Source organism: Neovison vison, chromosome 11 (assembly GCF_020171115.1).
Source record: "Neovison vison isolate M4711 chromosome 11, ASM_NN_V1, whole genome shotgun sequence".
Lineage (NCBI taxonomy): Eukaryota > Metazoa > Chordata > Mammalia > Carnivora > Mustelidae > Neogale > Neogale vison.
Window position 1 is genome coordinate 91,685,857 of NC_058101.1, and position 14,612 is coordinate 91,700,468.

The 14,612-nt window shown below is 36.3% G+C and overlaps 1 protein-coding gene across 4 annotated transcripts in view; it reads right to left on the minus strand.

The window, feature by feature from the left end:
* The window catches only part of NDST3 (N-deacetylase and N-sulfotransferase 3), a 171,511-nt gene that overhangs the window by 120,861 nt on the left and 36,038 nt on the right, over positions 1-14,612 (minus strand). For all 4 annotated transcript variants that reach the window (XM_044224128.1, XM_044224127.1, XM_044224125.1 and 1 more), the window contains 2 exons: positions 8,646-8,733; positions 885-1,039 (listed from right to left, as the gene is read on the minus strand). In XM_044224128.1, the coding sequence (XP_044080063.1) occupies positions 885-1,039; positions 8,646-8,733 (243 nt within the window). The remainder of the gene's footprint in view (positions 1-884; positions 1,040-8,645; positions 8,734-14,612) is intronic.

Here is a 14,612-nt window from a genome sequence, read left to right on the forward strand (position 1 = left end):
TCTCTTCCTGGTCTCTGTCTCAACTCTGTTCACCCAGCCTGTGACCGAGCATTTTTGTCTCAGGCACATGACTGAGTTTTAAAACTCCAAATTTTATAGACTCTTGCAGTGTGGACCTGTGCTGTTCCTCCCGGGGAGGGAGGGGTCTTGGCATGCATCTGCCTTTTGCTGGATTGCTGCTAGGAAAGTAGTCACATGACTGCACAGCGGTTTGCAGTTTATGGCAACACTGAGCAGAGAGCTTGCATCTAGACTCACTGTTCTCAGTTGCTTCCCCACTCCTGTGCCTGGGAACTCTGCAGGATCCAGGAACCCCCAGGGTGCCGGTGACCCCAGGGATCCTGAGACCATGCTGTCACACCGGCATTCCAGCCCGCTTCCCCACCTGAGCACCTTTATTCCCAGGACGTCCCCCACCGTAGCAGATCCTTAAAGTTTCGTTTTTGTGCTCTGCTGCTTACCATACCTTGCAGTAGCCTCCTTAAGCACCCTCCCTCCCCTCTGCCATATCGTCAGATGTAAAGCCCCATATTCAAGTCTCTGCACCTCCTATCTTCCGTGAAGTAGTCATCTTTCTACTCATATGATTGCAGCATTTCTTTTCTCAGATGTCTCCAGTTGATTTTGCAGGTGTTCAGAATGATTTGATAATGATCCAGCTGTATTCATTCGAGGGAGCAGACAAACATAGGAACCCCTACTTTTCACCATCCTAACTCCACCTTTGTGAAATTTTTCTTAAATTAGACCCTCAACGCTTTAGGCATAGTATTGAGCATCCAATATAATTTCAAAAGTCACATCCTTAAAAGGCTCCAATACCAAGTTTTTCTAATGCCAGTGTACACTACAGTTCAATGTAATATTCAAAGTGAGTTACTTACTAAAGCAAATTTTTTGTTGAGAATCATCTGCTCCACCAAAGATGACTCATTATGGAAGAGGTGAGGTTGCATATGGCTCCACATATGAGGAAACCACCAAAACTCATCCACAGACCCCAGAAGATGGTCATCTCCTTCATCTTCCTCTTCAGTTCCTTCAGGGGAAAAGGATTGTTCAGTTAATTCCAGTTACAACGATTGCCCATCACGCCCATGTATGTATTTAGAAGACTCCATTTATACTTTCTTTGATACACAGAAGGCTTTGAACATGAAATGTAACAAAGAAAAACCCGTTCCTGAGAGAACAGCCAGAGACTGTGACAAAACTCTTTTAAAAAATTTTCAACATGAGCCGTGGGTATAGAATTACTGCAAAATGGAAATACGCAACCATTCCCAAGAACATTAGAACTCGTTCAGTGTCTGTATAATCTGTAGTTTAGAGAGGATGGGGGGATAAGTAGGAAATTGAATCAAGAGAATGTATATAAAGAAATGAGTGGCAGAGCTCCAGCAGTAGGTCATTCTGGCATGGGTTGTGACACCAAAGTCACAATAAAGTAATTCCATAGTTTATTTGGGTTCCTCATTAGCTCTGAGAAGAAGCTACTCAGTAGTTAGTGAAAACTAAGGCATAAATAAGGAGGAAAAAAGGAAATGCAGGAATTGTTTTTTGGAAGATTAGAGAAAATTGAAGGGAAGAGAGGAGAAAGGATGAAAGTGAAGGAGGCTGAGATGTGGTTAAGTGGGGGTAAAGCAAGCCACGCTGCTCCTTAGCGGTACTCGGGTTTCTCATGATTGTCCTTTCTCTCAAGTTCCAGAAGCAGACTTTCTGTCAAGAAACTCCTGTTTCCTGTAGAGTCAGCCCTGTTGTCATTCTTTCGGTTTTTCCTTTTGAGACACATTTTATTTCCTCGGTTCTCCCTGCAGTTTAGGTGAATGGGTAAGAAATTCCTCAATTTTAACTGGAGGGGGATAGGACTCCCTCGGTTTCTTTCCCAGAGCCTGAAATGAGAGCCGCAGAGGTTGCCTCACTACTATCCAGGCATATCATAAGATGATATTAATCTCCACAAAATTATACAACCACACTTAAATTTCAGCCACAACACTGAATCTAACAGCTAGGATATAGAATAGTAGGTTCTTCCAATGATGTTCCCTCTACGTGGAGAAAATGCTCTCTTGTATTTTCAAAAATTTCATTTATCCTATATAACTGGTTTCAGTAGTGCCCTATGGGCTAAAGAGGGAGGGAAGACTGCTCTCCTGGCCCAGCAGCAGTGCCTGCTACTACTGCTCTTCTCTTCATTTTTCCAAGGGAAGGAAGGCAGAGCCCACTGGAAGGAAAAGAATCAGATCCTCTGATTTACTGGGCGGTGAAAGGGACTTACCAAAGATAAAGGCATAGCACGAGGCTGCACAGTCCTCATTTATATAGGGACAACAAGGATTAGTAATGTAGAATGAGTGGAATGACATAATTCTTCAATAAGGACAGACTTTAATTTCACTTTTATATGGTTAAATACTCAGCTGATATGAAGAAACTTTTTTCCTTATATATAAAGAGCACCTTTAAATTTAATCTATTATAGTTCCCTAATTTTTTCCTCTTCATCACACATTCATGTTACCAAAATATAGTGGAACAAGGAGAGCCTTTAGAGTTAGAAGTTTTCTGTTTATTTGTAGCTTCCATCACATTTGAATTGTGTGATTGTGGGCAAGTCACATAACCCCGTTAATGTCCGTATTTATGCAGGTAAACAATGGATAGCAATACCTATTTTATTCTTTTGGGGAAGGAAGTGGCACTATAATCCTGACACGTATTAGCTAATCTAAAATGCCTTTTTCCTTTCTTTTTATGTTTCTTACCCTTGTTCTCCTTGTGTCTGTTGAGGGCCTCCTTATGTTTTATTTTTTCCACGATGATACTGTATGATGTGTGGGGGAAGATCTCCCTTGGGTGTTATGTGGCAGATGGGACACTGCTCAAGAATTGACCATGCCATCATATTAACTGACTGACCTGATTAGTGAGTCACCGGCAAAAGCATTCTTGGGGCTTCTGAGTGATTATTTTACAGTTCAGGGGAAACGTCTAGAGAGGAAACCAAGGGAATATGGATATATGGATTCAGGATTTAGAGTCTCTGATGACCCCAATCATTACAGGGTCTTCTTGGATCCTGCTACCTTTTAGGTGATAAATATGGTGGCCATGGTGAAGAAGCATTGTTGTTTAAATATGTGGTTTTTTGACATAAGGATGATGTCATTTAGTTTCCCCACAATTAAACATCTCTACTTACATCCAAGAGACTGTCCTCTTTCTTAACATTTTGTATGTCCTCAGGACACCATATTAGTTAAGATTACCATTGGTTACTTATGGCAGTTTTACTTTCCATTACTGAAAAGAAGCATAAGTCTCTGGGGTTTCCTAGTAATCAATGCATTCCTGACTTCCACTTCCTCTGGATAAAGTGAATGTGGGTAGAGTGAGATGAGATTTCTTAGATTATGAAAACTCATCCCTCTACTGCTTTAAATCTCTATCCCCTATCCCCTGTAACTCCTATCTTTCCCTGCAACTTTCTTCTCATCTCTTCTTTGTGCATTTTTCTAGTTGGACTTTATCCATAGGTTCCTTATCAGGACAGTGGAAAGGTAGCTTTGGAAGGAGAGCTCAGGCATTTGTTGTCCTTTCCTGAATATCATGGTGCCATCTGTTAATAAAAGTCATACATTTGAATCATGCAGAAATTAGACAAATGATGTCTGCCCTCTGATAGATTTATATAAATTTATAGTGGGCATAAATGCATGCCTTTCCCTTTTTCCTTTATAACTCTGATCTGATTTCATTTAATCCTACTTTGGGGATGTTTTACATCAGAATTAATTATATTGAGAACAAGTGTCTATTGCTTATTACTTTAAACAGTATGATAAAAAGCAGTTGAAACATAGCTGTGGTTGGATGTCCTGGATGCTTGCCACCCCATGATCTCCTAACTTTGCCCACCTTTGTTAGAGCTGGAGGAGGAGAGAACCAGAAATCAAATTCCTCAATTTTAAGTGTCATTTTTTAAGGTGTTAGAAAACTATGCTGAAATCTTAGAGGTATTGCAAATTATTATTTTATTATGTATCTATTTAAATAACTTATGTCTCATCAGTATCTTATCTTCTGTTTTTCCTACTTTGATATTCAAAATTGTCATTGATTGAGACTCTACCTTTTGTCAAGCATTGTGTTAACTGTTTTATAAGCATCGTCTCATTTAATTCTCACTAAAACCTTATGAGATAAGGGCCACTGCTAACTCTATTCTTCAAATAAGGAAACTGGTATTTGGAAAGGTGAAATAATTTGTCCCACATAAGTAACCTGGTGTCTTACTGGGAGTTTTTCTTCTGAGTTGTAGGAGGTGCCCAAGTAAGGAAAGAGGAGAAATCTTTCAGAAACAACAGGGAAAGGCAGCAACTGGCTAGAGTCATTCTTTAGCATTCAGCATTGGACAAAAAACTGAGTTGCCAGGAGTATTTTCGTATTTTTCTATTATGTTTGGGAAAGAAAGCTTTTAATTATTCTTAGTTTTTGCAGTGATTTTCTTTCACAACAAAACATGGTCAAATTTTATTCTCTGACTTATAAATTCTAACCCAAATTAAACAACTCCAAATTTAGGGCCCTTAACTATCATGAATTGACCAAATTTGGAATTTAGAAAATAAGATCATCATTTAATTCAATATAATATTACTCTTCACATTGGTAATTAATTCTGTGGTACAGTTAGAATTTACCAAAATTGTTGGTTCTCCAAGATTTGGGGAAATACACAAACCTAAAGAACGAATAGATAAAGAGAAGGAATGCTTTGCCATTCAGCTTCCTTTATCTAGGATTGCCAGATAAGCAATAAAAATCCAGTTTATCTAACGCATAAGACTTGGGCTCTGCCTGACCTAACGTTGAAACTATTTTTGACACTTAACTAGCTACATGACCTTGGGCCCCTCTAAATTTCTACTTAGAAAGCAAGGGAATATACTCTTTAACTCCTAGGCTTCATTGAAAAGGTACATGAAAAGTGCTTAGCTAAGTACCTACAATAGAGTGTTGCTCACTAAAAGGAACTATGATTTTATTTCCTTCATCTCCTATGTTTCTGCACAAACCCTTCAAAAACTAAAATAGACCAAACAAGATGGAAACCTTATCCTGAAAGAAAGTCTTACTGTGATGATAGTGCTGTTTTTCTCCTTCCCTTCAAGATTGAATAAAATAGAATTTTTAATAGGAGAAGGAATTTCTCATTTAGAAAGAAGACAATGTAATTCAATTAAACATTATAATTTCTAATTTTTGAAAGATTCAGAGTATTAAATTTTATATCTTTTCCCACTAAAAAGTGATTGTATTGATTTTAGATAACCCTAGCTAAGTTTTTGTGGAAGCTTTCATATCATACACAGATAATAAGATCTGTTCAAGCCTTGGCCTTAGCTTTATTCTGTGTTCTACTTTCCTTGGCTTAGGTAGTAGACATCCTTACTGTGAGCTGTGGGAAGTGTCCAACTAAGGAAAAAGGACAGATCTTTCAGAAACGAAAAGGAAGGAGAGCAATTGGCTAGAGTCACTCTTTAGCATTCAGCATTGGTCATAAAATAAGTTGCCAGAAGTGTTTTCTCCTATTTCTATTATGTCTTTCTTTAAAGTTTTTCTTTCTTTCTTTTTTTTAAAAGATTTTATTTATTTGAGAGAGAGACAGAGAGAGTGACAGAGATAGTGAGACAAAGCAGGAACAGGGAGGAGAGGGAGAAGCAGACTCCCCACTCCTCCCAACGTGAGGCTTGATCCCAGGACCCTGGGATCATGACCTGAGCCGAACGAAGGCAAACACTTAAGGGACTGAGCCACCCAGGGGCCCGAGAAAGAACATTTCTAATTATTCTAAATATTTAGAGTGATTTTCTTTCACAACACAACACTGTCAAATTTTATTCTCTGAAAAATACTAATAGTTAAAATAAAAGTGATTTTATTTTCGCTCAGTCATTTGTTCATTAATTCATTTTCAGTAGCCACTGTCCTAGTTGCTGGTGTTAAAATAGTGAAGCCTTCATGGAGTGTTCATTTTAGTAAGGGAAGAGAGACAACAGAAAAATAAAGACAAAGTGCATTCAACACCCATTTATGATAAAACTCTTAGCCATCTAGGAATAGAAGGGAGCTTCTTTAAGTGAACAAAGAGGGTCTAGGGGCACCTGGGTGGCTCAGGTGGTTAAGTGTCTGCTTTTGGCTCAGTTCGTGATCTCCAGGTCCTGAGATCAAGCCCGTGTTGGGCTCCCTGCATTTCCTCTCACTCTGCCCCTTCCCCCTGCTCATGTTCTCTCTCTCTCAAATAAATACATAAATAAATAAATAAAGTCTTTTTTTTTTTAAAGGGTGTTTACAAAATAGTCTATTGAAAGGATTCCCCTTGAGAATGGGAAAAAATCTACTGAGAGATTTCCCCTGAGGTCAGTAATAAGGCAGGAGTGTTATCATCACCACTTCTATTTACTTTTGTACTGGAGATATAAGTTAGTGCAATAGGTAAGGAAAAAACAATTTGTAAGGCTCAGAAAGGAGGAAGGACAATTTTTAAAATCCAAAAATTACACGATGTATAGGTAGGAAATCCAAAAAGTGTCTACAAACAATAGAAATAGTAAGTGAACATAGCAGAGTTGTTAGATGCAAGATCAGTACACAAAATCAGTTGTATTTGTACATATCATCAACAAAGAAATGGAAAATGAAATAAAAACAAGACACCATCTGCTACTGCATCAAAGAGCCCCTCCAAAGAATAAATATAAAACCAGTAAAGTTTTATTATGTATAATTAAAGATGACCTAAATGTGTTCAAGAATTGGAAGACTCAGTATTTAGGATGGCATTTCTCCCTCAAGTCAATAGATTTAATGCAATCTTAATCAAAATTCTAGCAGATTTCTTTGTGGATACTGGTAAACTGGTTGTAAAATTCATATGAAAATGCAAAGGGCCAAGAATTTCTAAGGCAATCTTGAAGAAGATGAACACAATTGGAGAATTTACACCGGTAAATACTAATACAATACAATACTAATACTAACACAATACAATACTAATACTAATACTACACTGGTAGACACTAATATTAGTTATAAAGTTCCTGTAAATAAGAGTGTGATGTGGCATAGATCCAATGAGCAGGAGAGTCTAGAGTCCTCATATATGGTTATATATGACAGCTATGACACTATGGTGCAATGGGAAAAGGAAGGTCATTTCAGTACTTGGTGTCGGTTAGAGAACTTTGTGGAAAAAGAAGGCATTTTGACCTCTGTCTCACACATACACAAAAATCCATTCCGGGTGGATTTCAGATTTATAAGTTTTAAGAAAGTAGAAACATATTTTTATGATCATAGTATGCAAAGATGTCTCCAAAAAGATACAAAAAGTTGACCACTAAAGGAACAAAAAGATGAACTGGACTACATGAAGTATTTTTGGTCACCAAAAAACACTATTAGAAGTGTGAAAAAACAACCCATACAATAGAAGAAAGTATTTGGAACACATATAATTGACAAAAGGCTCATTAAGAACATGTAAAGGAAAAAAAATAAGAAAGAATATATAAATAATTTCCACAAATCGTTAAGTAAAAGCATACAATGCTATAGAAAAAAATCTCAGATAGTTCACAAAAGAAGATATCCAAATAGCCCATAAATATATGAAACATGTTCAGTTTTACTGCTCATAGGAGAAAAGTTCCTTAAACATAACATATCTCTACAAGGTCACCAAAAAGGCTAAAATTAAAAAGACAAATAATATCAAATATTAGTGGGAATGTAGAATAACAGGAAAACTCATATACTGTTGAGAATGTAAACTGATAGAACCATTTTTGAAAAACTGTCATTTTCCTACTAAAGTTGGCCATAAGTGTGTTATATAACCAAAAATTTTACATCTAGTTGACAGTCAACAGAAAAGAGTAGTTATATTCTCTGAAGGATGGTACAAAAATGTTCTTAACAGGATTATTAAAAAAAAGAAAAAAGCTGAAGACTAGAAAAAAACCCAACCATCTACATTGGAAAGGAGCGGAATAAAGAAATTTTGGTATACTCCCAACAATGGAATGCAACACAGTCATGAAAATGGAAGAAGTACAGTAATATCTGTAAAACCAGAATAATGTTGAGTGAAACAAGGTGGCTACAGAAGAGTCCTTATTGTATGATCCTTTTACACACATCTCAAAGCCATGAGAACTAGTTTGTGATATTAGAAGTCAGGGTAGTGGATTTCTTTGAGGGAAGCTAGTGGCTGTGAGGAAGCACAAGGTGGTTTGTGGGGGGTGGGATTTGGTACCATTCTCTCTCTTGATGTGCATGCTGCTTTGTGAAAATTCACTGAGCACTACATTTAATACTTATGCACATTTATCTATGTAAATTACAGTTCAGTAGAAAAGGAAAGCTGTTAGGCCATTAGAACATGGTGAATAAACTTTCAAACCATCCACATTTTGTAAATGTTAAAAAATGATATATTAAGTGGAATTGAATAATATGAAGAAAATAAAAATGGAGAGAGACATGGAATGTAAGAAGGTATGAAGAGAAGGAGGCACAATTTTTAAATAGAGTAGTCAGAGAGGCCTTATGAGAATAATTAACTTCTGTTTTCTTACCTGTATGGTAAAATTTTCCTGAAAATCCCAGGTTGAATGTAAAATTTGTGATTTGTGCACGCAAAAGATTCTGAGTGTCAAGCAGGGCCTGAAATACACAGTTTAAAGAAAACCCACATTATCTGGTTAGAGAATGGTTTTGAGGAGTTTTAAAAGATACCTTCCTTTTGCACTCAAAGAGTAAAACTAGTCTTTTATACCTGAGAGAAAATGATGGAAAGTAGTGTCTTTACCACTTTACAACTAGAGAGATGCTTTCAAGATTATGTAAACATATACATATATTTATCCTTTAGCTTGCAATAAATCAGCAAAAAGTGTCAGCTAGAAAAAGGAAGTTACATGAAAAGTTTATTCTGCCTATATTAAAGGAACTATTATCTAGTACATAAAATATATCTCCTTCCACTTCTCAGGGACATAGATCACCAATTGTCAAAAGAAGGACACTCTTTAAGTGTAACTATATAAGAATGTATGTTGAAACAATCATTGTTACTTTTTGCATATGTCTTTGCTCTTCAAAATCCAAGATTTTTCAATCTTTGAGTCTTAGACTCCCATGAGATAGTGATTGTTCTTCAAAAGGGGATATCACAATAAAGTAAATCTCCAATTTGGGTTTTCATTAAAAAACAAACAAAATCCCTACTTCTGATAGTGAAACTCTTAAAACAGGGTCATCTTATAAAGTATTTACCATGCTATGAATTTTAAATTTTAAAGAATTTTAAAGTCCATGCTATGGACTTCTTTTCTTCCTTCTCCTTCTTTACTTTCTCATTCTCATTTAAATTCTTATTCTCATATTCTTTCTCTCCCTGCCATCCTCCCCACACAGACTATGGTATCTGAGTACTCACTTCAACTAGGCAGAAAGTAACACTAAAGGTTAGATTTGTAAAAGATTTAGTTAACACTTCTTTTACACATAGGAAAACTGAGGAGAGATGACTTGCCCATTTTCACAGATAAAATTCATGGTAAATCGTAGATTGAGGATATAGATTGCTTGATTCCATATTAGGTACTCTTTCCCCCGCCCCTTTCCATAGTATATCTGGGCCCACAATAAGATCTTTTTCGTTTTTTAAAGTAGCATGGCTGACACCTGGATGCCTTGCCTGTTCAGGTTTAAGGTTTCAATCTTTTTTTGGCAATATAAATAGATATACCTTTTATTCAGAGATTATCCCATGATTGACTGTATGCCTTATCTGTGCATATATGTGATTCTTCTTATTGTGTAAAAACAGAGGAAGAGGACTTTTGAATCTCAAATTTAAGTTCATCTGACCGATGACAAGTTTTTGAAATTCAGGTATCTAAATCTTTTTCTATCACTACTCTGTCTACTTGAACAACTTCCTTTGATTGCTCAACTGAACTGGGAAATATGTGGGTCCCAAAGACACTCAAAGAAGGAAGACAGGTCTGTTTGTGGATTTCCATGCCTAAGTACCGAAGCAAGAGTGTTAACAATGGCAATGTCATTGGCAATGGCAATTTTCATTAAATTCTGGCATCACAAAGCCTGGACATAGGTTGGGCAGGGGAAGAAGAATTTGGCCAGTTCATCAGTGACAGAGTAAATAGTGGGACCCAGAATCCTATTGTGTGAAGGGGTGGGGAGTGGTGTAAGGTGTGAGCCTTTCTCTTTCTCTCCTAATGGAAGGAACATAAGGTATGGAGTAGGAAGGTATGGATTGAAGTGCCAGCTCTGGGACTTAGAGAAAAGGCATTTAAGACTTGGGAGTCAGATTGCTTCAGCTGGAATTCTGTATCTGCTTCTTCTCCTTCTTCTTTTAAATTAAATTAAATTAAATTTAACTTAATTTTTTCAGTGATCCAAATTTTATTGTCTATGCAGCACACCCAGTGTTCCATGCAATAAGTGCCTTCCACAATACCTACCACCAGGCTCACCCAACCCCCCACCACCCCCCTCCAAACCCCTCAGTTTTTCTCTCACAGTCCACAGTCTTTCATTGTTTGTCTCCCCCTCCGATTTTGCTTCTATTCAGTATTGGGCATGTTATTAAAGTTTTCAAACCTCAGATACATCACATGTAAAGTAGGGATAATAATAATTATCTCATTCCCTCTCTCTTTCTCTCTGCCTGCCTCTCTGCCTACTTGTGATCTCTCTCTCTGTCAAATAAATAAATAAAATCTTTAAAAAAAATAATTATCTCAGAGCACTGTTTTGAGGGTGACATACTTTTATGCTCTTGGCACAGTGACTGGCACATATTAGGTGCCCGACAATTATTAGTTGCTGCTCCTCTATTATGGCTGCTGCTACTATCGCTATTATTAATATCATTGTTGTTATTGGCAGTGATGTCAGACGATTCATATTCTCTGAACTGTTCCCTTCATTTATTGGAGTGGAGACAATTATCTAAATCCTAGAGTTGCGATGAGGATTATAAAAGAGGTAATATATGAGAGGGTTTAATAAGCATTTTAAAAAAGTGGCATAAATATTAGGTGTTGATATAGTTATCAACAGTTATAATATATAAGTATATATATATATATTTTCCAATTTATTTATTTTCAGAAAAACAGTACTCATTATTTTTTCACCACACCCAGTGCTCCATGCAAGCCGTGCCCTCTATAACACCCACCACCTGGTACACCAACCTCCCACCCCCCCACCACTTCAAACCCCTCAGATTGTTTTTCAGACTCCATGTATATTTTTAAAGATTTATTTATTTGAGAGATAGAGAGAGCATGAGCGGCGGCAGAGGGAGGAGAGTGCGAGCACACAAGTGCATATTCGTGGGGAGGAGCAGAGGAGCAGAGGGAGAAAATCTCAAGCAGGACCCCCCCCTCCCCCGCCCAAGAGCATGAAGCCTGGTGCGGGGCTGATCTCAGGGTCCTGAGACCATGACCTGAGCCAAAATCAAGAATCAGATGCCTAACTGACTGAGCCACCCAGGTGCCCCTTATATATGTATATATTATATATTACTGATAATTATATCATCTATCTCATTTACTTAAAGTTGTTTTTCTCATTTTATTTGCCTTCAGTCTCCTCCAGCCTTTCTCCCTGCTGCTTCTTTTTCACTTCTTCTCCCCAGTTGAAGATTCTAGCTGGCTCTTTCTTCCCTTTCGATTTTATCTGCTTTATTTACCTTACTTATTTCATGTGTTCATTCTACTTACTTTACTTAATGGTTAAAATATGGATTTGAAATCCATTTTAAAATAATTTCTTGGGTGTTCAGTGCTTTAAAGTTGGAGCTTTTTCTATCTCTTTGAAAAAAAAATCCCCAACTAAACTTGAACTTGAACTTTCTGCTTTGTGACTTTTGATTGCCTTTTAAAACTTAAAATACTTGACAAGAAAAAAAAAAAAAAACCAAACCAACCCAACAAGCCTATCCTGCTCTCTTAGGCCTGAGAAGCTAAATAATGTACCTGTGAACTAACCTCTAAATCAACTAAAATACGTTGATCTAAATTATTGAATTAGACCTGAGTATGCAGGTTTGAGTTGGCATGTTACATATTTATTTGACATTCTAGAAACAAACACACACATAAAAGATACTGAAACAGATGGTAGATACTAACATTATGCCTATATATGACGAAGAGGGAAATTTATTTCTAGATGATATTTTATATACTTAAGATAAGCAGTAATATTTCTTATCTTTTATATATATTTTTTATGAACCAGGGGGTATCTATGAGAACAACATTATATATTCATCCATTACTTCCATCTTTTCAAAATATGCTTTTGTGCTAGAAGCTAGAGCACCCAGAAGTATTCTTAGAAGATACTCTTTTCATTAAACTCTTCATTGCTAGAATGATTTTATTCAACATTAGTCTTTTTAAAACTGAGATAGTCTATTACTACTATCAATAAAGTATTCAAAACTGATATAAATGATACTTTGCTTTACTCTTTATCTGTAACATGTCAAAAGTGGTGTGATAATATTTAAAAAATCTAATCATAATAAGCCAAATCAATGTTTTAATACCAAATTCAGAAAAACATATGCATTTTGCCCAAGCAAACCCTCTGTGATATGCAGAGTACTTTGATCATGGAGATGGGAAGGAATCACAACCACCTGGAGAGGTACCATCTAATGGTCTCCTCTAGGCCAAGAACCCTAAGAACATAGATAATCTACTGTCAGGAATGTCTGATTATTGAAAAATAGTACTTTTATTTTTTAACTATTTCAAAACTTTTTATACAATAGCAAAGTAATTTATAATTCCATGCATCAGTAATTATCTTTTTTCTAAAGATTTTATTTATTTACTTGAGAGAGAGAGAGAGAGAGTGAGAGAGAGCACAAGGGGGCTGGTCAGAGGGAGAAGCAGACTCCCATAGAGCTGGGATCCTGACTCGGGACTCCATCCGAGGACTCCAAGATCATGACCTGAGCCGAAGGCAGTTGCTTAACCAACTGAGTCACCCAGGCATCCGTCAGTAATTATTTTTAAAATAACATGTTACTTTTTCTAATTAAAAACTCAAAATCACTAAAAAATCTACCTCTCAGGATAAGTTAATATTATGATGGAATTCTTTCCCATTTTTACCAATAACTATCTAAATATATGCAGATCTATATAGGTATAGGTAAGTGAAATTAGAGCCATAAAGCAAAAGTTAGAACTATACCAATTATTACTAAAAATACAGTTTCAAATTTTACCTATTTATTTATTTATCTATCTTTTAAATGTTTTGTTTGTTTATTTGAGAAACAGAGAGAGAAAGAGAAAGATACAAGCAGGGGCAGCAGCACAGGGAGAAGGAGATGCAGACTCTCCATCGAGCAGGGAGCCTGATGCAGGGCTTGATTTCAGGACCCTGAGATCATGACCTAAGCTGAAGATGTATGCTTAGCCAACTGAGCCACCCAGGCATCCCGCCTTTGTCTTTTAATAGTATATTATGAGCTTTTTCCTGTCACACTAACCTTCCAAAACCAAATTTGTTAATGAGTGCAGAATACTGCATCAAATTGGTGCCCTACAATTTATTTAGTGATTTCATCTTACTCTTGTACATTTAGGTTGTTTGCATTTTTTGTGTAATATAAATACTGCTCTGTGTATCCATACATATTTATATAGCAATGAAGTCGCCATTTCTGCAAGAGGATAAGAATAATTCTACTCACTTTGGCAAACAAAACAATTTTTTAGCAAATTTGAAAATGCTGTGAAAGTATTAAAAGAGAGCACAACATCCACTTAAAATTATACAGATTAATAGATTTAATAAAATTAAATAGAATTGACCTATGAATATAATTTAACATGAAAATTTGACTATTTCCAAAATGATTTTTTTTCAAATCTTAAATCTGAATGCTCTCCTATAAACTTAGTTTTTTGAGGATTTATTCCACAAAGCCAAAATCCCTTGCAGGCATTAAGAGATCCAGTTGAAGGCCAAGAAGATGTAATTTAAAGAAATTGAGCTCTAAGAACTGAGCAACATGGGAGCTTTTATGTATCATTGGGCTTTCTCCAACTTTCTTAAACAGAGGGAATATATCAATTAAAGTAAATAAATCAAAGACAAAATTTAAAAATAATTGCAAAAAAAAGTTTTATATGGAGATTCATGTTCGTATTCATCACATGTGTGACATTCTTTGAGGGATCGTTTACTAATTTTGTGTTTCTTATCTGTGTTTCCCAGATGATATTTTGACCTGTTTTATCTTTTATAAGGTAACTAAAGGAGTTGGTGAGCCAAATTAAAGCTGGGGAAAACATTTTATTGCTGGTTGTGGTTTTTCAGCAGCAGGCAAAAATAGTGTTTCAGCACAGAATTTTTAGTCAGTGTTTTTTTGATCAGTCAAATACTAGTTATAAACATATGTAATCTCCTAAAGTAAGTGAAAATGATTGGGCAGCTAATTGCAGGATCTTGTATCTATCTCCTCACAAATGTGCACACTC